Source organism: Phycodurus eques, chromosome 14 (assembly GCF_024500275.1).
Source record: "Phycodurus eques isolate BA_2022a chromosome 14, UOR_Pequ_1.1, whole genome shotgun sequence".
In the NCBI taxonomy this organism is placed as follows: Eukaryota; Metazoa; Chordata; class Actinopteri; order Syngnathiformes; family Syngnathidae; genus Phycodurus; species Phycodurus eques.
This window is the reverse complement of record NC_084538.1, coordinates 17812020-17839992: the sequence shown is the minus strand read 5'-3', so window position 1 is coordinate 17839992 and position 27973 is coordinate 17812020. Positions and strand designations below refer to the sequence as shown.

At 41.8% G+C, this 27973-nt stretch overlaps 1 protein-coding gene across 3 annotated transcripts in view; it reads left to right on the top strand.

The window, feature by feature from the left end:
• Window positions 1-1257: 1257 nt before the first annotated feature.
• Window positions 1258-27973, top strand: part of rab3gap2 (RAB3 GTPase activating protein subunit 2 (non-catalytic)) — a 28140-nt gene continuing 1424 nt past the window's right edge. Inside the window, exons 1-34 of one of the 3 annotated variants that reach the window (XM_061695441.1) lie at window positions 1258-1635; window positions 1839-1933; window positions 4771-4885; window positions 5257-5338; window positions 5887-5934; window positions 6027-6102; window positions 6243-6344; window positions 6454-6553; window positions 7978-8076; window positions 10772-10920; window positions 11028-11107; window positions 11447-11539; window positions 11661-11800; window positions 14301-14496; window positions 14578-14721; window positions 17077-17159; window positions 17511-17575; window positions 19043-19133; window positions 19228-19349; window positions 19480-19693; window positions 19812-19909; window positions 19999-20107; window positions 20209-20369; window positions 20940-21114; window positions 21191-21364; window positions 21450-21556; window positions 21658-21724; window positions 22221-22291; window positions 22361-22396; window positions 22473-22547; window positions 23392-23607; window positions 23811-23900; window positions 26843-27067; window positions 27157-27321. In XM_061695441.1, coding sequence (XP_061551425.1) covers window positions 1533-1635; window positions 1839-1933; window positions 4771-4885; window positions 5257-5338; window positions 5887-5934; window positions 6027-6102; window positions 6243-6344; window positions 6454-6553; window positions 7978-8076; window positions 10772-10920; window positions 11028-11107; window positions 11447-11539; window positions 11661-11800; window positions 14301-14496; window positions 14578-14721; window positions 17077-17159; window positions 17511-17575; window positions 19043-19133; window positions 19228-19349; window positions 19480-19693; window positions 19812-19909; window positions 19999-20107; window positions 20209-20369; window positions 20940-21114; window positions 21191-21364; window positions 21450-21556; window positions 21658-21724; window positions 22221-22291; window positions 22361-22396; window positions 22473-22547; window positions 23392-23607; window positions 23811-23900; window positions 26843-27067; window positions 27157-27321 — 3966 coding nt within the window. In that variant the 5' untranslated portion in view covers window positions 1258-1532. Of the gene's footprint in view, window positions 1636-1838; window positions 1934-4770; window positions 4886-5256; window positions 5339-5886; window positions 5935-6026; window positions 6103-6242; window positions 6345-6453; window positions 6554-7977; window positions 8077-10771; window positions 10921-11027; window positions 11108-11446; window positions 11540-11660; window positions 11801-14300; window positions 14497-14577; window positions 14722-17076; window positions 17160-17510; window positions 17576-19042; window positions 19134-19227; window positions 19350-19479; window positions 19694-19811; window positions 19910-19998; window positions 20108-20208; window positions 20370-20939; window positions 21115-21190; window positions 21365-21449; window positions 21557-21657; window positions 21725-22220; window positions 22292-22360; window positions 22397-22472; window positions 22606-23391; window positions 23608-23810; window positions 23901-26842; window positions 27068-27156; window positions 27322-27973 lie in introns of those variants that run through there. The other 2 variants (XM_061695440.1, XM_061695442.1) reach the window with 2 other exon arrangements.

Below are 27973 nucleotides of genomic sequence, written 5' to 3'. Positions count from 1 at the left end.
AACACGGACGAGGTCCTTAGATTAATTCAAAGCCACGTCCACCCGGGGACACAGCGATGCCAATTCACTTGCTTGTCAACAAGCGAAGAAGGGGAACCAGATGGGAAGTTGTTTCTGTGGCTTTTAAATCAGCAGATGCAACAACAGCTCTATACGTAACAGACCAGGATGGGGAAATGTGACTGAAACGGGCCCAAAGACCTCTCCGACACACAATTATTTCCTGAGTTTCTGCGTCTGGCTTTCCGGCTTTTAACATTTGGGCACCCCCCCATTTGTATGTGTTTATTTATATGTGCACGCACGGTACTTTGCGCTTGTGTGTTTCGGATGTGGGCCGGTGTGTATTTGTTCCTGAAGATGCAGGAAGTACCCAGGTAACACGCCTGCTGCTTTTTAAAGAGTATGGATGAAAGGATGGGAAAGAAAGACACAGTGTTGAACAATGAGACCAGCAGCTGGCCATGTTGATCATTACATTCACGGGAGGAAAACATTGCTTTGACCTTTGACCATGCAAGGACACTTTGGAGGCCAAGAGGGTCGATGTGTCATAATCCATCCATCCATTTTCTGAACCGCTTCTCCTCACTAGGGTCGCGGGAGTACTGGAGCCCATCCCAGCTATCATCGGGCAGGAGGCGGGGTACACCCGGAACTGGTTGCCAGCCAATCGCAGGGCACATACAAACAAACAACCATTCGCACTCACAGTCACACCTACGGGCAATTTAGAGTCTCCAATTAATGCATGTTTTTGGGATGTGGGAGGAAGAAACCCCACGCAGGCACGGGGAGAACATGCAAACTCCACACAGGCGGGGCCGGGGATTGAACTCAACCCTCAGAACTGGGAGGCTGACGCTCTAACCAGTCGTCCACTGTGCATCCCCAAAATAACTAAATACATACATTACTCAAATAAAATTGTTCAGTTTGACATGGAAAAACGAATTATCGTTATATATCTATATTTAGTCATTGATGATGTAGTGGTGCATTCGGTCGGTCAGCATAATGCCAGCAAAAATAAAAAAAACTGCAACAAAAATACTACTGGTGAGCACAGCATTTGACAGACGTCTAGAAAAAAACGCTAAAATTTAGGGAACTACTTGTTATTGTGCGGATTCCATGAATCTATGAGCAAACCTTTATTTGATTGTCATTTTTTAACTGTACTGTATTTCCTACAGTTTCAGAGAAGCACGTTGGCTTTTACTATGAAATTTGTTTTTAGCGTAACCCGGAAACAAATCAATTTTATGCTCGTGAGTTGTTTTCCCCACATAACCTGGACAGCAAATATTGTGCACATTTAGTCTCGTAGACACGTATTGCTATTTTGTTATATTTGTCTTACGGTCAAAACAAAAAACGGCATTGTGAGAAGGGTCTCGTAAGGTTAGCACGACAGCGGGGAGTTCCAAGTCAACAGCGAGGCTACGTTGCTCTTCTCCAAGTGGACTGTTAGCACACAGGCTAACTGGCGAATTTGCTGTCAAATTGGGTCCAGGCAGGACGGAGACGACATGTCCTGCGGTTTATTGGAGTTTTGTCGTCTCCAAGAGCTCAAGGCGGTCAGGGATTATTTGTTCCACGATCAAACTGAGCCAGCGGAGAAGAATCAAACAGGTAATCGACATCATCATAATTGACGGTGGAGGCTAACTTCTTCTGTCTCTTCCGGGATATAACGCAGGGGCAAAGTAAACTATTCACTTTCAGAGTTAAAATACGTCTTTCTTTTTTGGGACACACACACATGCAAATATACTTAATAGCAGGCAGTACGAGTGTCTCTGGCGTTGAAATGAGCTGTTTACGTTCCTCCTCAGTCGCAGAAAATGAACTATCGTGGGACACCTCTGACTGGGAAACAGCTTGGGAAAGCGACAAGAGCAAAGAGCAAGAAGCCACATCGGCCTCATCGGTTTGTCATGTCGTTTTTCATCATCTTTCAATCACATTTTGGTGACCTGCATTGTTTAGTGGCAGATGTATTTGAGTTCACCTGCAAAAATGTTGTTGTTTTTTGATGGATTGATTCAATCCCTGTGATCAATTAAAAGAGAAAATGACAGCAAGGAAGAGAATGTTGAATAGTCGTATTTCTTCAATGAGTACCTGATAACAAGTAATAAACCATCCAACCATTTTCTATAGCATTTGTCCTCATTAGGGTTATGGTTAACCCGAATGCCTCAGAGTTGAAAGATTCTCTGCCGGAATCTCAGCACACACCCTCCGTTATCGGGTATGCATGTTTTCCCTGTGTTTTCTCTAAGAACTTTGGCTTCCTCCCATATCCTCGAAACATACTTTTGAGGTTAATTGAAGACTCTAAATCAGGGTCGTCCAAATGCTTTTTTTCCACAGGACATATACAGAAATTTCTTCAGATGCAAGGGCCACTTTAACATCCTTCCCTTTTGATTTATTATACATGCTAAAACCAATCCATCAAGCAATTACACAATGCAGTATCTTCTTTTACTTTCACCTTATTCCGTTAGGGGCCGCCACAGCGCGTCAAACTTTTCCATGTAAGCCTATCTCCTCCATCCTCCTGTCTAACACCAACTGCCGTCATGTCTTCCCTCAATACATCTATCAACCTTCGCTTTGGTCTTCCTCTAGCTCTCTTGCCTGGCAGCTCCATCCTCATCACACTTCTACCAATATACTCACTCACTCTCCCCTGGATGTGTCCACCTTTAACTTCTCTGTCACACCTACAGCACACCTCACCAGTGTTCTGCTGCCCTCATACATGTCCTGTACTATTCTAACATACTTCTCTGCCACTCCAGACTTCCGCATGCAGTACCACAGTTCCTCTCTGGGTACTCTGTCATTGGCTTTCTCTCGATCTACAAAGACACAATGCATCTCCTTGTGACCTTCTCTATACTTTTCCATCAACACCCTCAATGCACATAATGCATCTGTGGTACTCTTTCTAGGCATGAAACCATACTGTTGCTTGCAAATACTCACTTCTGTCCTGAGTCTAGCCTTCACTACCCTTTGCCATAACTTCATTGTGTGTCACATCAACTTTATTCTTCTATAGTTTCCCAGAGCTCTGCACATCACCCTTGTTCTTAAAAATGGGCATCAGCACACTTTTCCTCCATTCCTCAGGCATCTTCTCAACTGCTAGAATTCTGTTGAACAAAGCTGGTCAAATACTCCACAGCCACCTCCCCTAGATGCTTCCGTACCTCCACACGAATGTCATCAGGACCAACTGCCTTTTCATTTTTCCTCCTCTTTAGTGCCTTTCTAATATCCCCCTTACTCATCATTGCTTCTTCCTGGTCTACCACACTTGACTCTTCTACTCTTCTTTCTCTTTGATTTTCCTCATTCATCAACTCCTCAAAGTATTCTTTCCATCTATCCAGCACACTATTTGCACCAATCAACACATTTTCATTTCTATCCTTAATCACCCTAATCTGCTTCACATCCTTCCCATCTCTATCCCTCTGTCTGGCCAACCTGTACAGATCTTGTTCTCCTTCTTTAGTGTTCAACCTAGCATACATGTCATCATATGCCTATTGTTTGGCCTTTGCCACCTCTACCTTTGCCCTACGCCGCTCCTCCATGTATTCGTTTCTCCACTCCTCAGTCCTTTCAGTGTCCCACTTCTTTGCTATCCTCTTTCCTTGTATGATTTCCTGTACTTTGAGGTTCCACCACCAATTCTCCCTCTCCCCTTTCCTACCAGAAGATACACCAAGTACTCTTCTGCCTGTTTCTCTGATCACCTTGGCTGTAGTGGCCCAGTCTTCTGGAATCTCCTCCTGTGCACCGAGAGCCATTCTCACTTCTTCCCGAAAAACTCAGCAACCTCCTTCAGATTACATCATCTGCACAAGATGTAATCCACCTGCGTGCTTCTACCTCCGCTCTTGTAGGCCACCCTATGTTCCTGCCTCTTCTGGAAGGAAGTGTTCACTACAGTCATTTCCATCCTTTTTGCTAAGTCTACCACCAACTGTCCCTCGAGGTTCTTTACCTGGATCCCCAACTTCTTCATCACCCGTTTCCTTCACCAACATGTCCATTAAAATATGCACCAATCACGACTATCTCTCTGTCTGGGATCCTCAGAACTACTTCGTCTAGCTCCTTCCAGAATTTCTCTTTCACCTCTAAGTCACATCCTACCTGTGGGGCATAGCCACTAATCACATAATGCATAACACCCTCAATTTCAAGTGTCACCCTCATCACTCGATCTGATACTCTTTTCAGATATTCTTAGCTAACTCTTCTTTAAAATAACCCCTACTCCATTTCTACACCATAGTAAAATAATTTGACCCCTGCACCTAAATTTAGTTAGTTAGCTCGATATAAAACCAATGTATAAGTAGTAGTAGTTTTTAGCGGTGTTGCAACATTCCCGTTTTTGACACACACACTTTTTTTTTTCAATATAATTGCGGGCCGTGTAAAATTTTATTTTTACTGTATGCCATGGGCCGCAAATAGCCCCCAAGCCATAGTTTGGATACCCTGCTGTGAATGCCTGTTTGTCTATATGAGCCATGCGATAGACAGGCGACCAGTCCAGGGTGTACCGTGCCTCTTGCCTAAAGTCAACTTGGATAGCTCACCCGTGACCCTCATGACGACAACCGCTCCAAAAAATGGATGGAGGAAGTGAAAAATATTCTGTTGCTGTTGCCTCAAGGTGTTATTAGTGTTATTGTTTCTCCATTAGAGTGTTATTGTTTCCCCATTAACCTATAGGTGGAGGAAACCACAGAGCTTAGTGGACTCTGGCTTCAGGATTGCATCGTATCCCTGTCCCCCTGCTCAGACCTGCTAGTGGTGGCTCGTGAACAAAAGGCTGTCTTTCTCTCAGGTCAGATGTCGACACGGACACACAAGCCTCTTTCAAGTGGAAATCACTTAAAATTGCTGCATCAGAGCTGTAACAGAAGACACAGACACCATTTATCCACCGGTGGCTTTTATACCGAACACATTGTTGCTGCGTGTGTATACGGCATCCCGCCATCAGATTACATCAGTGACTGATAGCCGTACAAGCATGCAGTGACATTAGACGTGAAATACAAATAGACAGAAACAATTGCTTTCAGCACACCAGGATGGGATAAGTGAGTGTCGGGTGTTGATCTTTACAACTCTGTCCTGGCAATTTCCAGAAAAAAAGGTAGATAAATCATCTCTTGCTCGACAAAGAAGTTATATTTGGATGATTGTGTACAGCTAAGTGGCGAACAGATGGTGGTGGCAGAGAAGAGATGACCCTGGCTGTGTCTTGGAGTGGAATACTCAGCACTGAAGAAGGGTGAGATGATTCTCATTTTTGATAGCGTCAACACACGTTTTTCAATTTGTAACTATGACACGTTTTTCAATTTGTAACTATGGTGTATTCTATTTAGAATATTAAGATGGAAAAAACTGTACTATAACATTTTGATTCTGAAAGAAAACTCCACGTTCTGAAAGAACAAATCTGGTGCCGTTAAGCGCTGAAAGCTTTTTGAGGGCTAGTTATTATGTAACATGCAGCTCTTCAATTAAATATAATTTAAGATATGAAGATAAAATGTGTGTGTCCTCAAGTTTGAATGTTTAAGATTGCACAGGTTTATGTTACGATTTGGATTATTGATGATAGTTCTTTATTTTTTACTTTATTTTTTTTTTTGGTTGCTAGCCAGTGAGATAACATTTCAATCCAAATGACACACAGCCAATAACAAGGCTTATACAAGTGGTTTATGTCGGTTTTACTGCATGCATGTGTTGATATGTGCTCCACGCAGTTCAATAATTAAACATGATTTAAAGAAATAAATGTCAGGGTTACTGTACAATTTCTCTTGGCAGAGAGTGTGTGAGCAGCACCATCTGTATACCACTGGCAAGCCAGAAAAGGTATTTCTTGAAAAATGTGTAATTTCTTGTCTCGGTGGTCAATGGTAGGTACTGTAGCCTGATAGCATGTGCGTATGTCTGTTTTTTTGTAGGAGCTCCACTGGGCGACCTGACTGGACATGTGTTGTTGTGGGTTTCACTTCTGGCCATGTCCGGTTCTACACAGAGGTACAGTAATTCAAATTCCGTCACCTCCAGATTGATTGTTGCTTTGTGATACTGTTACATAGAAGGAAATCAATGTATATTTTGTCATTTATATTAGTGTCTTTTTTTCATTTAATGTAATATGTAATATTTTTCATTAGAATGGGGTTCTGCTCCTGGCCCAATTGCTTCACGAGGACCAAGTTTTAAGGCTAAAGTGTCGCACATATGAGATCCCTCGCCATCCTGGTGTTACTGAGCAGGTTGGAGATCAGTGAAATAGTGTATTTTTGTTTTCCCGATTTATCTTGAATTAATGAAACGTTCTTCGGCACGATCACTAATAGTAGGCACTAACATTTTCGATCCCAGCATGAAGAGATAAGCATCCTTTACCCTGCTGCACTGGTCACCATAGATGGTTTCAGCCTCTTCCAGTCCCTACGCGCTTGCCGGAACCAGGTTGCAAGAGGTATCTCTGTGTGTGTGTGTGTGTGTGTGTGTGTGTGTGTGTGTGTGTGTGTGTGTGTGTGCGCGTGTGTGTGCGCGTGTGTGAGCGCGTGCGCGCGTGTGAGCACGTGTGCATGCGACGCATGCGTGCGTGACTGTCATCTGGTTGGGCAGTTGAAGCACAGAGTTATGTATAGTGGGGTGCACAATATTGGAAAAAAATGACATTGCAATTTTTTTTCAAACCTGCAATATATGTTGCGATGGGAAATAATACAGGATCAGTGTTGGGAAAGTTCATTTTCCACGTGAACTTGTTCAAAGTTCAATTCATCATTCAAAAAATTAACTACTTCACTTGATTATTCATAATTAAAAATTTTGAACCAAGTTCACCAGTCCCAATACAAACTAGTTCATAGTGCTTTTTTTTTTCTCTTCAATATATTGCTGACGGTCTATTACCCTCAAAATACTGGCATTTCATGTCCCCACTGTTGCCACCCATTCAGTCCACGCTAGTGGCCAGCTGCAGCTTTCACCCTACGATCTCAAAAACATCAGTGAAAACATGTTGCTTCAATGGGCTTTTTAAAATGAGGAATTAAACAAAAACAGGACTTTTGTCCTTTAATATGCAAACACAAATACGCAACACAGTATGACAGTAACGATGGTGAAAGGACATTAATAGCTTTGCATTACTTGTAGCTCTGGCTGACTATATTAACAATATGTATCTACTGTTGAATTACAAAGCAAAACACATTCCATATTATCACAATGTGATCGTACAGTCTTGTAAGTAAAGCATTCTGATACAAATAATAATTTTCCTAGTAATCCATTTGTACAATTATGGACTGTGTAACAAAAGAACAAATTCTCTCCCATTTACGCAGTGTCCCTGAATGCACCTTGCACACTCAGCAGCTGTCTAGTTTCATTCTGAAGAGTGAAATAGGAAATGTAGCAGGCGTGCATTCTTTCTATTTGCATGTCCAAACACGTCCCTCCGCTAGTCACTTTTAACATTACAGTTAAAATAAACACCAACATCGCAGCAGACATCGCGATGAAGATTGTCAGACAAAATATCGGGCAGCCCTAGTTATGAATGTTACAATTTTGTGTATTAAGAATGTTCTCTTTATTTGCTAGCCAAGGGGAAAAGTGTAAACCACGAAGAATTTTTACATAAGTAAATCCAGTAACAAGGCTTTTGCAAGTGCTCTGTGTGGGTTTGAGTGTACACTTGCCTCCCTGGGTGAATTATGACCAATCATTAAAATATGAATTATGCCTGCAACCTAAAGGGGAAACTGGATAATGAAATTACTGTTTCACGGTTTCTGACAATACTGTCTTTTTAAAGCTTTTTATGACGTCATTAGATTCTACTATCCCTCTTTATGTTCTTGTATCTTCTTTATGCTCGTCTTGTAGCGGCAGCTGCTGGTAGTGATGTGATTCAGCCTCCTCCCCTGGCCTATAAGAAGTGGGCTCTCCAGGACATGGACACTATTGTAGACCACTGTAGTGTGGGTAAGTCTTATCACTGAAACTCATTGACAGTCCTGTGGCAAGATCTTGGGTAATCATAGATTTGTTGTTGTAGCAATTATTATAATGACTATATATATTTAGGCAAAAAGTCTGATCTTGCCAAAAACTACAGTTTAATATGTCACAAACAGTAATATCGGTATAGCAGGCATGGCCTTGTACTCAAGCACCAAAGTTACCTAATATCTAAAAAAATATATTGAACAAAAAGATTTTTCAATTGCGAGAGCCTTTGTTGTCTCAAACCTAAAATGATATTGGAAAAACATGCTGTTTTTAAAAGAATAAATTATTTTCAAGGAAAATATTTTACTGCTTACAGTCGTGAGCTGCGGGATTCCATAGTTAAACCAAATTAAATGATCTCGTTATAAATATATTGCTTTGAACATCCTACCTCAAGTGCAGTGATGTCAATGTATGTGGGTTAAGAAGAATATTTTACTTTAATACTACTTTAATATTTTACTAGTTACTTTCTTCATTTGGTAAATCTAAATTGGGCTTTCACTTCACTGAGAGGATATACTGTATTCCAATGGGGTGCGTGTTAATCTCGTTCACACAAATGCACACACACACTCACACAACAGAATTTGCACATTCACTTTTTTATTACATTTTTTTTAAGTGGTACAGAAAATTGGATATTTGTTTATTTACTTATTTATTTTGTCCTGTTCAGCTGTTAGGTCAAGCAGAAAGGAGGATCTGTATCCCTTTTATGCCGGAACAGTTTTACTCTGTCACAGTGGACTTTTTAAGATGCCACTGTGGACTTTTTAAGATGCCACTGTGGTTTCTTTGTATTCTGATGGATATTTGTTGAGAATTAGTCATTCAGTCGAACAGAACAAAGTTTTTAAAGGGGAGTGACAGAAACAACAAAAAGGAGAGAGAGTGAAAAGGCAACCCTCACCCAGCGACTATTTATTGAGAATTACAGTCGTTCAGTCGAACATAGCAAAGTTTTTAAAGGGGAGTGACAGAAACAACTAAAAGGAGAGAGAGTGAAGAGGTAACGAAATAATATAGGAAAAGAAGACAATACAAGACAAGACACTAGCTGTAAATAAGATGAGGAAAGTCAATCATATACCTAGTAAAATGACACATTAGCATCGGGACCGGACAGGCCAGGTACAGAAGCGGAAGCATGCAGGACAGAGGTCGTGGACCCAACTACAACTGAAGTGTCATGGGAGTGGCTATGTAAATTATAAACATCTATAGGACCAGAGTGTAAGTGAGGGGATGCATAAGAAATTTGCATAGGTATGTGATTTGTTGCAATGAGTGAGTTGCCCCACACCCAGCGAATAAGTCCCAGGGGTGTGTGTCTGCGAACACATGCAAGTCAATTGACACCGTTTCGCATGTGCAATCACTGTCAGAAGGGTCCTGTAAGTGCTGTGCCTGCACCATGGGGGCTCAGGACCCCACCCCATCCAATCGGGAGGCGGGGTCGGGCCCAGGAGCCCACCCGAGAGCAGCCGGATGGACGGGTCACCTCCCACCCTGAGGAACCCAGGGTGGTTCACCAGCCCCACCAAGGTACCTCGAAAACCGGAGGGGCCTAAGGGGCAGGGCTGCCGGGCATTGTTGCCCCCAGCCAAACCACCCCCACACCCAAAACCCGCTGGCCTCCAGAGATAGGTGTATATAATGCATTAAAAGAAAGGGGATGAGTGTGAGTCATGCATTAAAATCTTGGGGAGCAGGCAGGGCGGAGGAGCAGGGCAGCCCGACGGGGAAACAGCACTGACGTACTCAAACCCGGTTCGACACCCGCATTCTCCAGACCCCCCACCTTTCCCCCAAGAAAACCCTGAGTATGTGTGTGTGCCTGGGTGTGACTAGTGAAAACATATTTGCAGCACCCGCTACCCGCCCCCGAGTGCGGGAGGTGGACCGGCCCCCAGACCAGGCAGGGACAAAACCCCACAGCAAGCCCCACTGTCCTGTATCAGCGAGACAGTCCTGGAAGACAGTTGGTCTAACCTTGGACTGATGAACATCAAGACTTCTAGAGATACTTTTGTAACCTTTTCCAGCTTCATACAAGTCAACAATTCTTAATCTTAGAGAGTGAGGCATGGTACACATCAGGCAATGCTTCTTGAGAGCAGACCCTTCTGACCTAGTGTGTATTATTGTAATTTAGTTGATCAGACCACCATTTATGACCAATGTATGCAGAAATTTAAGAAATTCCAAAGGCTTCACATACTTTCTCCTCCCACTGTATTGTATAGCTTTGAGGGACTGCATCTTTAAAGGTTTAATTATCCCGCTTGGTTGCACAGTAGCACTTTTGTGTATTAGAATGAATGTCTTGGGGGAAATCTCCAAGCTGCCCAGTGGTATACATTGTCATTCTTTAGTTATTTTAGATCTGGAGGCAGTTAAAATACAATACTTGTTTCTGAAAAGTTCCTTTCTTAAGACACATGCCATCGTATGTGTCACTGTGTTTTTTTTCACAGGACTTAATGAAAGGTGTGATGATGTGCTGTTTTCCTTGGAATCCACACCCAGAAAAAAACATAATTACATTGACTTATTTTTATGTACAATGCGCAAATATAATCATTTACTTGAGTTGCTTAATCACCTGCATCCTACTTCTGTTGGATTGAATAACCCCCTCCCCACATATCCTTCATCTCACTAGGTGTCATGACACTCAATGTGTTTGATCAGATGAAGAATGCCTCTGTTTTGGGGGGATTTAATGCTTCGGTCAAAGGCAGCCCTCCTGCCATGAGCCAGTACGTCACTGTAGGAGGGGGCCCATACACTGGCTTTTACTATGCGGTAGAGGTGAGCCATGACAGCAATTACAGCACTTTCCAGTATACACTTGTGGAAAAATATTGAAATTACTGCAATAAAAAAATGGGATAATACTCGTCACTGTGTGTCCTCAGGGAAGCAGCCAGCCTCTTCTCTCTCATGTGGCTCTCGCTGTGGCCAGTAAACTTACATCAGCCCTCTTCAGTGCTGCCAGGTGTGGAAGCTTTTGAATTCATATGCAAAATGAACACACGCACAAAAATCAATGCGCTTAAAATGGTAAAAAGGTTGTCTCAATGATAAATATAACTGTACTAATGACCCCAGCTCAATGTTTGCAATGTGTTATGTCTCTTTGTGTCTGTGATTGCTTCTCCCCCATGTGTACACACTTGGGTATAAGACTGACTGCTGACAATACTCAAACAAACACAAGCAATCCTCCTGCTTGTGTCCAATTTTATTATTTTGTGTGTGACTTCACTCCCTCCTGTTTTTTTTTTTTTTTTTTTTTTTTTTACTTTTTTGTCTTGTCTCTCTGCTCATCTTTCAGTGGATGGCTGGGATGGAGCAAGAACAAGAACGAAGATGAGACTGTCCAGAAACACAGGTCCAAGGTGGAGCCTGCAACACCCCTGGGGATCAGGTGCTATTCTCATAATTTCAAATGAATAAAAATTGGACTCCTATTTTGGGTGTGGTAAATATTGTATTAATAAAATGAGGTTTGTTGGTATCCAGTTTTTATCCTGACCTCTCTCATTCAGATTTGGTCTCCCAGACTCTCGCCGCCATGGTGAGTCCATTTGCCTGTCCCCTTGTAACACGCTGGCCGGAGTAACTGATGACTTTGGTCGAGTCACACTGCTGGACCTAAACAGAGGAATTGCAATTCGCATGTGGAAAGGTGAGGAGAAAGCAGAAGGAGAATAACCATGCTAAAGAAATGGTGATACAGTATGTTGTCAATACCATTGTTTCAATATACCGATACCTTGTAAATGGGATCTAATTTAATACGAAGACTTGGGAAGGAGGGACAACTTTATCTATCCCTTGTCTTCATTTTCTTTTGCTTGCTTATTTATTTGACCATGTCTTAGGTTGCATTTTTTTCTCTCAAAAGCTTCCCCTCAAGCTTTGATTTTTATTCTTTCATACTCCTTGTTACACATTCAAAATCTTGACTCATTTTTAAAAATCATTGTAGTCAAAATAATGATTATTATTTTATTTGTATCTAAACACACATTGAATCATTTGGAAGTCCCCCACTGTTGGTATTAGTTTCATACTACACAATAATAATAATAATAATAGCGATGCACCAAAATTTCAGCGGCCGAACAGTTGGCCGAAATTAGACCAAAAGTGCATTTTCGGTTTCAGAAAAACTTTTGTCACCAAAATAAAACTGCTGAACTAATAACAACATATTAACAAAAAAAATAAATGTCTTTATTACGGCAATAATTGTTATTTGCATGTCACATTCAATTGTGGGAACAAACGTGGCTTTATGGTCATTATGCTAGCGGCTAGTCGACACTGCAGCGTCCCTATTGTCGCCCGAGCTTGCTGCTTTCCGCTGTTGGGCTACTAAGGTAGAATGCTTGTTGCATGCTATGTAGGGTTGGGCATCGAGAATCATGAACCGATTGGAACTGGGACTAACATTCCTGTTCTCCCGGAATTGTTCAAATTAAAAAATGTAAATTATAAAGAATCCCGATTCAAATGTTCATTTTAGTTTATGTTGCGGGGTGCTTAGAAAATGGATGATTTTCATAATTTGGACACTTTTAATTTAACCCATGCAAACTTTTTTGACCGAATCGGAATCCTGATTGGAATCGCTTTAATTCAAGCGATGCCCAACCTAATCGTATGTATTTGCGCCACCTCAGCTCCCTACGAGCTACAGCTAACGTGGCCAAATACGACGCCAAGCTCTTGAGGCGAACATGGCTAAATACGATGCCGAGCTGTGGATGCGAATGTATACATCACATCCATTCTCAACACAGCATAAGTCACTAATCATCGCCTCCATGACAGCGAATAAACTACATTCTGACAAGTATGGTTATCAGAGGGAGGGAGGATAAGACGGGAGACAGACGGCAGGGAAGCCAGTTGCTAAGATATCGTGACAGGCCATGTGAAAACATGGTGGCTTGCTACCTACCAGATTTCCCAGCGTGCATAGCACCGTTGTGTAGTAGTTAAAATGCTGTTTCACTTGAGATACAGTTACTGTATGCCAGCATGCGACTCCAACTCATGCCACAATAAGCAACGATTTGGTTGATGTAATGAGTAAATTTTCTTCATAAAAGAGGCTTCAGGCTGTTAATTGCTACCACTAGTTCGACTTTACTGTCAAACTAACCATACAATTACACGTGTAGTTGAAACAGCCACAAAGCCTCCATCAACCATACAATGGGAAACACCACATAGCCAGTCACACAGGCTAACAATTAATATAACACAAAAAAAAATAAAATTAAATAACGCCAGCTTGGTGTTTAAAAGAATTTGAAGCTGTGGAGAAAAGATCCATTTTACGCAGCAGAAAAGTTGGGTAGATACGTCTGCAGAAGACGCGAGCCATTGATGTGGAGGATTCACTCAAAAGCAGATCGGAAAGCATACCATTAAAGAAGAACTGAATGTCATGAAGGGTGCAAATGTTGTTACTATGTTTTTTTTTTTTTACACAATACCGTACTGTTGAGTGTAAGTTTTATTATTAAAAGACGTAAAAGAAAAGTTTTGGCCATGCAACCGCTGACAAGCCACAAAGATGTAGAGCCTTCCTGTTCACAACAAGGACCATGAGAGGGCTGGGGTCAAGTGAGGAGAGGGGAGGGAGAGAAAGTGAGAGAGACACATTTAAAGGTATAGCCATGCAACTTAAACCCGTGTGTGTGTGTGTGTGTGTGTGTGTGTGTGTGCGTGTGAGTGAGACTGTTGGCTTGATTAAACTACATAAAACCAGTTAATATCTTTACATTCTCTTCTATTATGTTTTTATGACTATATTTTACAATATACTGCTACTTTTTTGTTAAAATGTTTTAAAAAGTGGTGTGGTTTGGGAGGACTGACAGGGATTAAATTGCATTTCCATTCATTTTGATGGGGAAATATGTTTTGCGATACGAGTGTTTAAATTTAAGAGCATGGTCACAGAACGGATGTGACTCATATCTCAAGGGACCATTGAATATATAATTAATAGCATACATATGTTAAACAAGGGATTACTGTATTTTGGTAGTGCCTGGCAAAGGATTGGATTGTCTCAGGGGAAATGAGTTATTCAAGATTTTCCTTGCCCGGTTGATGAGTTGGACAGTGTTTTTAGTGTCTTTTGGTCATGCAAATCTATTTACTGAAAGGTTACAGAGATGCCCAGCTGGGTTGGCTGCATGTTCCAGAGGATCGAGTCAGTCGGGAATGTTCCGCCTCATCTTCCCTCACCAGACGCCATGCGCTGTTTTTGGTTATTTACGCTCCTCGCAGAGGGATCCTAGAGATATGGGCGATGCAATATGGACCTCGAGTGGGTGCATTCACTGTCGGGAAACACTGCAGGTACACACAAAAACATTTTCATTAGTGCATATTTGATACCACTCTGCATTGCTTAGGATCTTAGTGTGTATTCACCTCCAGGTTGCTGTATGCTGGTTACCGTCTGTTAGGGGTGAACCGTGTGACCAGTCAGGGCTGGAAGATCCACACCCATCAAGTATGTTTGCTGGATCCCGTCACAGGAGCCCTAAGGACTGTGAATGTTCCCTTCCACCTGGCCCTCAGGTTGTTCCACTAAAATTGAGTACATGTGCACACACTAGTTAACATCAATACATATGTAAAACATACTGCAAAACACACACACACAGTTGGTAAATGCACACGGGCAAAGACCTTAATTCTTGGAGGCATGTACTATGGTCTGACAAAACTAAAATTGAAATGTTTGGCCATAACGAGGATCGTTAAGTTTCGAGGAAAAAGCGGAAAGCTTGCAAGCCTCTGAACCCTAGCCCAACTGTGAAATTTGGGGGTGACAGCATCGTCGGGTTGTATTGGACGAGTGCACGTGACAAAATGGATGGCATCAGCCAGGAACTTAAACCTTGGGCGCAAATGGATCTTCCAAATGGACAATGCTGCCAAACTGGTTACAAAGTGGCTTAAGGTTAACAAACTGTTAACAACAACTGTAGCAACAGTTTTTTCTCAATCCTTTCAGATTAATCAAATTCTTATGTATTTGCATAGTTTCCCCACTTTAAGTTCATCAAACGAATGTCAATATCAGACAAATATTACCCAAGTAAACTTTAAAAGGCCTTTTTTAAATGTTGATTGCATTTATTAAGGGGGGAAGAAAACAATTTGAAGTTACCTGGCCCTGTGTGTAAAAGTAATTAACCCCTAATCATTAATTAATTGTGGCTAATCACAATGTTTGGTTAATTTTCACTGATCACATTCAATCCTGATTACTTCCAGACCTGTGCAATCAAGAAATCACTTAAACAGGATCCCTCCTGACAAAATCAAGTCAGCCAAAAGATCTAAAAAAGCTGCAACAAAATGACACAATCCAAAGAAATTCCTAAACAGTCGAGAAATAAAGTGATTGACATCTATCAGTCTCGAAAGGGTTACAAAAGCCATTTAAAGCCTTAGGATTTCAGTGAGCCATAGAGAGAGCCATTATCCTCACTTAGAGAAACTATGAACAGTGGTGAACATTCCCACGAGTGGCCGGCCTACAAAGATTAACCCAAGAGAACGGCAGTGACTAATCCAGAAGGCCACAAAGGAACTCAGGACAACTTCTAAAGAACTGCAGTCCTCTCTTGCCTCAGTTAAGGTCAATGTCCTTGACACAACAATAAGGAAGAGACGGTAGATTTGAATAGTTTTTTTTTTCTTTAATTAATAAAAATCACAATCTAAAAACTGCATTTCATGTTTAACTGAGTCATCTTTTTTTTATATACTTATGTTTGATGGTCTTAATCATTAAAGTGGGAAAACGATGCAAAGAATTTGAGAAGGGGGCAAATACTCTGCGTGCGTCCGTGCGTGTGTGTGTGTACACAAACACAGACTCCGCCTCCAGAGGTTTTTCTTTGTAGTTTAAAAGGCTTCACTTTAACCAGGCTCCCTCAACCCGGGTTGGTTTTCCACCTGTCGGTGCCTTCTTTTTAGCGAGCTACCTAGCTAATTAGATGGGTTCTCGCCAGCTAGATCTCGGCATCTCCCGCGCCGTGTTGGATCAACTTTCTCCAATTCATTCTGGTGCAGTCGCCATCCACCTCGACGATGGCTCCTTTCTGGGTTTGTTTGTAGCGCTGCCTTGAATATCTGTGCAGCTCCTCGCCCTCGGCTTCCGTGGAGTTCTCGGTGAAGGGTTTTAATTACAACTGCGCACATGTGCAGAAACTCTGCGCAGTAAGTCCAAATGGCGTTTGCCATAAACATCGGCTAAAAATCGTGAAATATTTTGTATCTTTTTAAGTAAATGTAGCATGGCAGCAGTTGTAGCTCTTCTCTGAATAAAATAAGTAGTATGATGTTCTGAGATTTGTTCTCATTCAAGTCAGAAAATTCTGATTTACAAATCGCTTTTCCACGCCCACTCGAGTCCCAATTCGAGTCACCACCAATTCGTGAAGAGCCGTAGTATGTACAGTAATTACACTTTATGAAACCAAATCATTTCTTTACATTGTTTTATATCACGAAGTGCTATTTTTTTGCTTATTAAGAACGTGACAAAAACATTTTGGTGTTTTAATTTCAATGGGGAAAAATTAGATCTCGGGGTAAATTGAGCTTGGTCATGGGATGACTTTAAACTCGTAAGTCTAGGTTCCACCATCAACTAACCAGTACTGTCGTTTTCTTCCATAATGTGTGGGTGTTTTCCAGCACAATTGTTCAACACTTATTAAATTAATTCTAAAGACTGAAAGCATATGAAGGCAAGTGAGCTGGAAGGTTCTGCACTTTTAAAGAAGGGTGACACAGTTAAGAAACCTGTTTAGAATAATTACCGGTACTTTCCTGGTTACTCACATTCAGGCCTGCCATCTTATTTTTGTGATATACAAAGATAGTTGGAATGATTTGAATGAATTGTGTTCGTTTCAGCGACAAGAAGAGTGAAGGAGCCAAAGATATGCATTTGTTAAAGAAAGTGACAACAATACTCAAGAACAGAGATATGGAGCCTGGTGAGCGATTATTCTTGATTTATAATTAGAAGAAAAAAAGAGGTTGCATAATAGTTAGGAATAAATTTGTGCTCAAGGGGAAGTAATGTGTATGTCTCTGGGGCATGTACCGATTTGTAGGAGTCTTGCTGGTTAATGCTCTTGATTAAAGGCATTTTAATTATAACCTTTTTTGTTGATATTCTGTCTCCCTGTTAAAATAATCCTGCTTTGAGACCGTTCATGTTCATGTCATTTTATGTGGGCAGGGCATCAAATAATTATTTACCCTACTTAAGGTTAAGTGACCATTAGTCTTTGATTAGGCTTTGTAAAATCATTGATACTTAGTTTGATGATTTATCTTTTCAGATATTTTGGAGAGTGAGGCCAAAGGCATGCTGCTGGATATCAAAAACTCCTCCATTCAAAAACAAGTATGATTAAACAATGTTTGCACAATGTTCCCGAGGGCCACTGAAGCCCCGTTTCAGGGAACCGAGGACAAAACGTGATGATCCTGAGACAATGCTGGGGGGTGGAATAGGGAAAAGAGTCATTCTGTGATTTTGGTGGATGCCTGAGTGATGACATTTGTAAACTGTCAAAAAACATTTGCCGCCGTAGTCACGGTGTGGATGAGAAACGTAGTCGGCCATAGTACAACGGGGTTGTGTGAGTTTGAGAGTTGACAGAAAAAGAGAAGAATGCTACTCGTGTTAATAGCATAAACTGGGTTTCGTTCGAATTTGTGATCCAAGGGCAATATTGTATCAGCTGTTATTAAACCTACGTGTCTTCATAAATAAATTACATGTACAAAAATGGATGTCTTGCGCTCTGTATGAAACAATCGATGAGTCTTTACATTTCTTGTCTCCTATGCAGACACGCAGGCTTAATCACAACTGATAGAATAAAAATTATGATAAAAATTCTACTATAACCTAGTTTGTGCTTTTAATGTACCGTAATTGCTTGTGTATCATCTGCATATTTTTACCCCCCCCAAATAGTCAGAAGCCAATAGTATACATTATACATAGATATAAGGAAGTTGAAAAGTTTCTACACTCTATAACACGATGCAATAATGTCTGATTGATTTGAGAAGGTTGAGCATTCGTTTTGCTGTGGCACGTACTAAAAATTTTTATAACTTTGTCTAATTTTGTGTAAGCAAATGATTTCCCTGACTTGAGTCTTGAATTCGAGCAATAAGTGGTGATAGTGTAATACTTCAACGTGACTTGTCACGCGTCACATGCTTGTGCTAGGCAGTGACAACGACATAACGCAGCATTCTTAAGTATTTACAATCAGAATCAGAATCATCTTTATTTGCCAAGTATGTCCAAAAAACACACAAGGAATTTGTCTCCGGTAGTTGCAGCCGCTCTAGTACGACAACAGAAAGTCAATTGACAGAGAACACTTTTGAGACATAAAGACATTGACAAAAAAAAAAAAAAACAGTCACTGAGCAATAAAGGGTTAATAGTTTCCTGGTAATGCCGGTACATTTTTTATTTTTTTTATTATTATTATTATTTTTTTTTTTTATAACAATTGTGCAAAAGATGCAGAGTCCTCTAGCACTTAGAGCACAAGGACACTGAGAAGCCTGCGACTCTCTGAGACGCCTCCCGGTGACGTCATTGTTTAAGCACTTGAAAACGTGGCGGCTTGCTATGAGCGCTGGTCTGCCGTGAAGATATTTTTAACTACTTGTAACTTGTTTTGTATCAATTTGTTGCTTTAATAAAAGTATCAAGACAATTGCAACTACTGTATTTTCTATATTTATGTTGCGAGACCCCTTGAAAATGAGATGCTGCATTTCTAGGGGCTATCCTAAATAAAGTGAAATAGAAATTGATTTGTCTTCTTTTCTTCCTTTGGAGGCTTTAGAGTCTTTGCTGTCCAACAAGAACATCCCTGTTTTGTGTCTCACAAACATCACATGCACCTTACTCAGCGCTCTGCAACAGCAAGGTGGAGTCGCTCATCTAAAAGAGAGCATTTTTTACTTGAGTGGGCACTATATCTTAATTTGGATTTCTCTATGTACTAAATATATGTGTACCAGGCGCTGAACAAGTGGATCCAGTGTTAATGCAGTTCTGCTCCTCCAAGCTGAAATTGCTTCAGCTCTACACTGACATCCACCACGTGAACTCTGGTGCTGACACTGAGGAGCACGACGAAGCTGTAGGTGTATACACACAGGCATACCAAAACACAGTTTTGAACTGAATAGCGTTGCTTTGACTCATGTAAGAAGTAAGATAATGATTTTAAATGTTGTATACTTCCCTACAAACCCCCCCCCCCCATACAGCTGGATGGCCTTGATGGCATTGAGGGTGAATTGGCACGTGTAAGTCCTACCTTGCAACGCTACGCCAAGCTCAACTCGAGGCCCAGCGTTTCTTTTGTCCAAGACGCACCAGACGCACCCCTGCCTGCCCAGGCCTTCGTATCCCAGATTGAATGCACAGAGGATGGGCAGTTAAAGCTTATCCACCGTTCTGAAGTAGAATGGAACCAGTTAGGTACACACAGTTATCATTTCTTTATCCATTAGCTTATTTACTGTGTCAATAACCCCAATACAGTTTCCAATATTACTGAAGGAGAGACTGGGGGTTGACTTGCATGTGTTCTATGCAGGGAGCTTTATCTTCTGGGGCTGTCTATGTGGTCAAAGCTCACCACATAAAATTTGTGACAAACTACAACAGGCTGGCATCAGTCCATCGCAGCTACTAGTAGGACGATTGATGGAATTATCTTTTTGTTCTTTAAGGCTGAAAACAACCACAGTTTTTAATCATCGTGTCCCTTTGTCTCGTTTAAGACTCTCTTGCTGAGTATGTGGTTGCAACGAGAAAAGGAGTTGCTCCAGACCCCGACTGAATGTTTTAAAAACCTTCACGCATTACTGGTCCTCCTCAGCAACATGGAAGGTACGTATAATTATCTGTAGAATAATCAAGCACAAGCTCGCTTTTCCTACAATTGATCAAATAATGAAGATGGCCACTGCCACTCTCCCTCTTCACCTCAGGTGCCATAGAAGACTCGTGGGACCCCCAGTCTGTCTCACCCTGGTGGCAGCAGGGCCGCAACATATTAGTACAGTCACAAAACTCTGCAGCTGCTCTGTTGGCTGCTTTTGTTTCTCATCGTGTTGCCATGGCCAGCATCACCAGCAGGGCAGACAGCAAGGTAGAATGGAATTTAAAAAATCGGGAGTTGTCTCTGTGTAGGGCGGTCTATTTTGTATTTCTGAAGAAAGTGAAGTTACTTCCTTGAGCTCCACGCCTCTTGAGAGAGACATTTTTAAAAATCAGAAATACCGTATTAAAGTGGTCATAATCTGGAAAATTCACATTTGATTTGTTTGTGGTGTCTGCCTTTTTCCAAAACTGTCCGTGAGCGAGCTCTTCTAAATTTCTTCTTCTGATTACCATTACAACCGCCCCCACAGCGCGTTTCTCAGCCTATGACTTGGCAGCTAGGCTATTCGAATAGCCGCCTTTTCCAAGCGACGGCCAGAGAAGCTCATGTCTATCATGTCAAAGCCAAAAAGGTATCGGGCAGAGCTGCAGTGTTAGCACAGATTAACATGAACTAACAGCGGCACATAGTCAGAAGTTCTGCAAAGTTGGCAACGTGGAGGTGCAGGGGGTGTCCGCTGTTTGCGATATACATGGATGGAACGCCACATTAAATGAGAAATGTAATTTGGCAGCTTGGTGTTGAAGCACTGCCACTATCTGTGTGGACATGTGACAGTTACAGTCAGAGTGGGAAGCAGTGTCTTTGGAGCTGGAGCAGTGGGTGGTGTGTGTTCGTCAGCTGGAGGATGTTCTAGTGCTGCAGACGCTACTCTTGGTGCCACCGATTGTTGGATCGGCAGGAGGCCCTGTGGCGCTGTGCTCCATAAAAACACTGCTGGAGGGCGGCTCAGGTTAGACTCCTATTGTCTTAATGATTTATTTATTTTGTTTTCTTCATGATAATTCTTTTGTTTATCGTCTCTCAAGGTGGCATCACCGACAATGTCTCCAAGTGGGTGTTCAGGCACAACCTGGCCCCCGAGCAACTAAAAGAAATAATTCAGAAGAGTGAAGATAAAGATGAAGATAAAACGTTAGGCGAGGGGGCAGGCGAAGATGTCAAAGTGTTAAAAAGTCAAGAGAATTCAGATGGAACAGCAGGTCAGGATGATATCAAATTAAGCCGCTGTGATATGCTGTATCTGTATTTCAGTATGACTACAATTTTATTTGCATGCTCACGCAGAGATGTTGGTGGCTATGTGCAAGCGCTTCCCACACTCCCTCTCCCCAAACTTGCTCTTTGCACATTGCTGCTGGGAGTATGTGGTGCAATGGAACAAAGACCCAGAGGTTATAATCACACACGATCAAGACACTCAAACACATATATATATATTTTTTTTTTCACAAGCATCATTGCTGATATGATCTTTCATTTGTTTTTCTTCTAGGAGGCTGCACACTTGTGCCGGGCCATGGAGCATCTGAAGCTGGTCTCCAGTCCACATATCCAACTCGGTAGCCTTTTCTAACATATACAGTGATCACATGTCCACATTGACTGGGCAATGCCTTTCATACACCTACACGACTTAATGAGACCCAATCCAAGAGTTGTCATCTAGGCAAGGGCCAGTATCAGATACTGACAGTATGATTACCGTGAGCAAAAGTAGCAGTTTCACGGTATCATTGTATTGCAATTGTAGTTCTAAAATCTATTTTGAAATGTTTGGGTAAATAGCCTTTTTTCCCCCCATTGAACAAACACTGTAGCTACCTAAGTACACACAAAACAAAATGAACAATTGTTTTGTTTTTTTTCTAACTAAAACCTAACTGTAGTACAACAGTAAAAGTACTTATTTCTCAGAACATGAGTAGCTACTTCTCTGCGCGGGGAACTCAGAGCGGGGATGAACTGATGTTTGGGCATCAGCTGTTTGGCACAGGTCTGCACAGGAGCTGAGTTCAATCAGCTCCTTTCTTGACGAAACTTGAATCTTTTTCACAGGTATTTGCACAATGATGTGGAGTACGTTTATTGTCAAACGTTTCTCTGCAGCAGCCTTCCTGATTGAGAAGGTAAGCAGTACCCTCACAATAACAAGGAGATATTGTCCAGATCCAAATGTTTTATCTTGTGGTTCCCAGGTGGGCAAAGCACCCAAAGATCGCTTGTGCCGACGGGTAAGTACCTTAAAAGGTTCTAAATCATTTACTTTCTCATAAGCTTGATTGTGATGGGTTTTGTGTTTGTTTGCAGGATGTAGGAATGGGAGACAAAGCTTTGACTTCCTTCTTGGTTTGCTGCGTCCGGCTGCTGCAAATCCTCATGGAGGTGACTGGACTCTTGGTTAAGAATCAGTGCCCATTGTCTTTTGTCAACTACCTTGTAAGTAAGGAAATTCCGCAACATGGCATGAAGAATGGCCAGTGGCTCCACCTGTGCTCTGTTTTTTTTTTTTTTTCATTGAGTATTTTATTTTTAAATTTCCGCTTAGAGGACTGTAGTGGTGGGCAACACGGTGAGCACATCTGCTGCACGGTTGTGAGATTTGGGTTTTGAAACTTACTGTGTAGCGTTTGCATGTTCTCCCTGTGCTTGCGGTACCCCAGCTTCTCTCCACATTCCAAAAACATCCACGTTAGTTTAATGCAAGACTCTTAATTGTCCCTAGGTGTAAATGGTTGGTAGTTGTCGCTCTGATCCCTTTATTAGTAAACTTAGTCACTGACGGTGTAGTGGCTTACTCGCCTGACTTCCATGAGGGCAACGTAGGTTCAGTTCCCACTCAGCGATGGTGTGAATGAGAGTATGAATCTTTCTTTTAGGCTATAGCTCACCTGTAACATGATCGAGGATAAGCGTTAGAGAAAATGATGTGCTGTGCCTTTCAGGCCTATACGTTCTAAAAGATGGATAGTAAAATGGAAGAAAATGTTACCAGACCCAAATGTCACTCTACCCGGCCCCAAGATAGCCATTCTCAGCCATCTTAAGATACTGTCCCTTAATGTAGAAGACCAGACCAAATAAGTCTTTGCTCGCAGCAACGCCACGAAAATGACATCGAGCTTTCATTGTGTTGTTGACTACCACGTAGGTGTTTCAAACTCAAACGTGTTCCAAGTATTCTTTTTTGGATCATTCATATATCTCTGCGTCCTCTGCTTCCTTCCAGGCGGACTCTGCGGTAGCTGAGGTCCCGCCCCCAGAGCTGTCTGTGGAAGAAGTGTGGTGCGGAGCCGAGGGCCCGGCCTCGATAGCTGAACTGGCCCTGGAGCAGAAAGGTGTTCACTATCCCCTGGTGCAGCACCACTGTCTGCTAGCCTCCCTGCTACACGCCGCATTGACTTTCAGCCTGAAGGTGAAACCTCTCAGCCTGTTCGACAGCAAGGTGAGGAGACGGGTTCGACAGTGGTCCTCCGTTTACGACGGTTCTATTCTGTTGCCGGTGAAAAACCCCACATATGTATATAATTTGGATTTTTTTCATTTACAATGCTAAAGTGCTTGGTATGGGCAATGTCAAGACTCAGGCATGAAAATAAAAATCCAGTGTGTTATTTATCTCATGAATAACTCTAAGCATTCTTCCAGGGTAAAAATGCTTTCTTCAGAGACCTGACCACCATTCAGCTAATGCCAAGCGGAGACATGGACCCAGGACTGGTCCTACTACGACAAGAGGTGAGACTTCTCTCCTCTATTCGGTCTTTTTCAAAAGGTCAGAAAATATTGTGCCTTCCAATCATTAAAGCTGCAGTGGGGGGGAAAAAAAACAAATTCTTATTAAAAAAGAACTCATTTTCACCAAAGCCAATCTAGTAATGCCCCACTGTATCACGGTTCATTTATTGCGGATTCAGTGCATTGCAGGTTTTTTATTATTATATATATTTTTTAATAAAGGTCAGTGTCGTGCAGTTTCTCACCCGCTCATCCTTGTGACAGTCAGATTTAAAGGCTACATGATTTCAATGCGGCAGCCTGTGGCGTCGCGAGGCCTATTTCTCCATGTAAACCCGTCTACGGCGTAGTCGGTCCGCTGAAAACGAGCCCTTGACCTGTCAGTCAAATATACCTTGACGTTTGCTGTCATCGACTGCTGGCTGCATAACGTGTGCCACTGAGGTTATGCTTACTAAACGGTTAACGTTCCCGTGTTTGTGTTAACTGGGGACTAACGCACAACAATGTGGAGAGAAGTGCTCAATTCGTTAGCTCGCAGGCTATCTTGTTAGCGCGCAAGCTTGCTCGTTAGCTCGCGACAACAAACAGTTAACTTTCCCTTGTCTTTGTTGTGTGAATCTGCCCGCTGCACATGGAGCAAAGCCGAGGAGTGTGGATTATCGAACGAAGCCAACACCGGCAAGAGTGTACCAGTCCGCCGGCATTCCATGAGCCCAATAGCTGCTAATGACACAGCCGTCCAACTCTTGGCGGCTCACTGCAACAATGACAATTTATTGAGTCCGGAAAAACGGATTGTGTCCATTTCATTAAACGAACGATGAGTCGATATAGTAATTATCGTGACAGGCCCACCACCTGTCCTTCAAAACAGAATAAACATGTAGAATCACAGAGCGGGGAGTCGGGATTAGGCACAGCGGGCATCACGGGTGTCGAACTCGAGGCCTGGGGGCCAGATCTGGCCAGTCACATCATTTTATGTGGCCCGTGAAACAAAATCATGTGTGTTGTCTTTGTTTCTTGCTAAAATACAAAAACTGCAAATTAGCTTCACTTTTAATAACATTAAGATATAGCAAGTGTTTTCTGTTACCAAGCCTTTTGTTTTTTAAATTGTTGAATCATAGTTGCACAATGTTTTACTTGCTTCTGATTTCAAAAGAAGTTATCCATCAATTTGTAGGCCATCATACATTTATAATGGTTCACAGTCGTAATGGCCTTGGCTCCGAGGGAAACGATAACTACAATGTGGCCCTAGACAATGAGTTTGACACCCCTAGTTTACGTCATACCAAAGCGACGGCTCTCTTGTTGGGCGACAGAAGCTACGCACTTCAGGTTAAGATCTTGTGTAGCCAAAGTTGAAAAATCAGGATTTCAAAAAAAAAAAAAATCATTTCACCTGATTTATATATTTAAATGATTGGTCTTAGTTAATTTAATTTTCATTAATAATTGGCAGAGTTAATCCCCTTTCGGCCAAGGATTTTCATTTAGGTGCATCACTAGTAATAACATAATTAAATGAAACGGTTATGCATCATGATTAAATGCTTCAATTCAATTAATTGTGATGCTCCTTTTGCTGTGCTCCCCATGACTACTGTGGGGCAGTATAATACTGTCATACGGACACAAACGACGAAGACTCACCACTACTCATAGTAACTCAGTAAGATTATATTCGTCGTTTTTCACAAAGGATAAATACCGTTTGCCTGTAAGTGTTTGGATATTATCTGTGTACATCTGTTGCATCACAGTTTGTGGTCAAATATCCGTTGCCTAAAGAGTTACAACACCGCAACTGCCGATGCTATCCGTTACCTCGTCAGTTGCGTTTTCCATTATGTGTTAGCATTAAACTAGCGGCCGGATTCTTGAGGCAAAGTTTGGGTATTTTAAATACACAACTTCTAATTCTCTTTGTTTTATGTTGTTTGACAGTAAATTCATCTGGGAGTGGCATTAAACAGTTTGAAGCCTCTTTTTTTTCTTCTTCTTTAGAATTGTTCATCTGCCAAACTGCTGCTTTTTCTGATGTGAGTTGCGTTCACTGCCACCATACAACGCTCAAATTTGTGCTCGCAACTCAAAACAAAAAAAATCAGCCAAGTGACCACTCGTATCTCGAAGAAAATGTTAAAAGGAACCCAGTTTATAATGACAAATTCGTCTTCAAATACCATCAATTTCATTTGATAAACAATGGCCCCCATGTTTTTGCGTACACAATGCATTCTGGGATTGATGACGTATAATGACTGCTGTTTGCTACCGTACATTGCCTCCCTCTCCTATATGAGTTAAATGTTTTAATCTGCACACTTTAAAAAGTCATCCATTACAATAAAGTTTACTGACTGACTTGGCAGACAGCACCCCCTTTCAAGGATCCGAGAAAAGAGAAGAACTGGAATAAATTAATGACTTCAAATTGAGTTAGAATTACAGGTACAATATGCAAGTTTTCAAACTGCGAGCAATATTTGAACGTAGCCTCATTTCTGATTTTTCACAAGATTACTATTCTACTGTCAGGGTCATACAGACAGTTTAAAAATATGACAAAAATGTTTTTGTTTTAAACTCCAACTTGTCCATTTAAAATTGTAAATGTAGGTTAGTGCTTCGTATCGTGTTTTGGCCAGCAGAGAAGGCCTTGCTGGAAAAATACTCTATTCTCAAGGGATGGGCGTTTACCGACCGATACTGCATTATTTCAATGTATAGGGTACTTATGAAGGCTGACGGTAGCAGAGATGATCTCCATCACATATCTTGACCATTTTAGTTGATTTTGCTCTTTATATATCATCATTGCTTTCCTATTCGGAGAATAATAAATGATTAGCTTAATGTTCTATGTCGTCATTGTCTTGTGTAACGGTGGCCACATGGTTATCCTTCATCCACCCTCCTCTCTGCCCCAGTTCCTTCTGCGGGTGTTAACGTCCTGGGTGCAGTGTATCGACGATCCGTCTGACTCTGCCTCCAGCACCAGGCCCCGGACGCTGCCCGCGTGTGGCACCCAGGCTGAGTGGTGGCCCTCGCTGTGCCTCGAGCTAGGCAGCCTACTGCAGGTCTCCCCCGACATCCTGCGACGACACCTGGTGTGCCAGCTCTATAACCAGGGCCTGGACCTTCACGCAGAGGAGGTCAGGTCAAGGATACACATCCACTAACAACTTTCAGTAATGAGCAAATAACGCCACATGTGGACTTGACGCATGATTGTGTCTCTTAGGTGATGTTAGAAGTTGAAGACAAGGACGTGCTGGGCTCTCAGCTGCTGTTGATCACAGGCCAAAGGCTGAGCTACTCACTGCTGCACAGCCAGAGCCAGACACAGCCTGCTATGGAGCTACTGGCCCGCCTGCCCCCCACCCTCTGCACATGGCTCAAGGCTATGGTGAGGACCCCACCACTTTCTTTTGGCATCTTTGGGGAGTTTAGAGCCCCTGGCACACCTCATGAAATTGCCTTGGGTCTTCTTCATCATGACAGTAAACCCCCAACCTATTTGTGATTCACCATTAGACCTTTTCACCATGATGCCACACTTACTTCCGCGTGGTAAAAAGCGATCTGATTGCACCACAGGTAAACAAACCCATACCAGTCGTTTGACTCCAGGCAGAGTGAGCAAAAGCAGTTTGAATGATGATTTTAGCCTTCTTCTCTACTGTCGTAGTGTCAGTAGAAACTGAAAGCTAATTGAAAAATAGACGTGGAGGAATACCGGTACTCTTATAATTCAGCATAAAATTATTTATTAGGTGATAAACTAAATTTGAATACCATATGCCCAAGTCACTAAATAATTGGTTAATTTAGTGTCGATTTTAAAATAAAAATAATAAATAGGCTAACATGGAAAAGGATGATACACTGTGGCGACCCATAATGTGACAAGCCAAAAGGAAAATAATTAAATCATTGTAAAAGTGTAATTTAAAATGGCAGTTTTATTTTATAATTAAAATGAACTAACATGGAAATTTAAATTAAAAAAAAAAAAAAAATTGTTACCTTCTAAAGAAATCAAATGTGGCCCTTGAGCA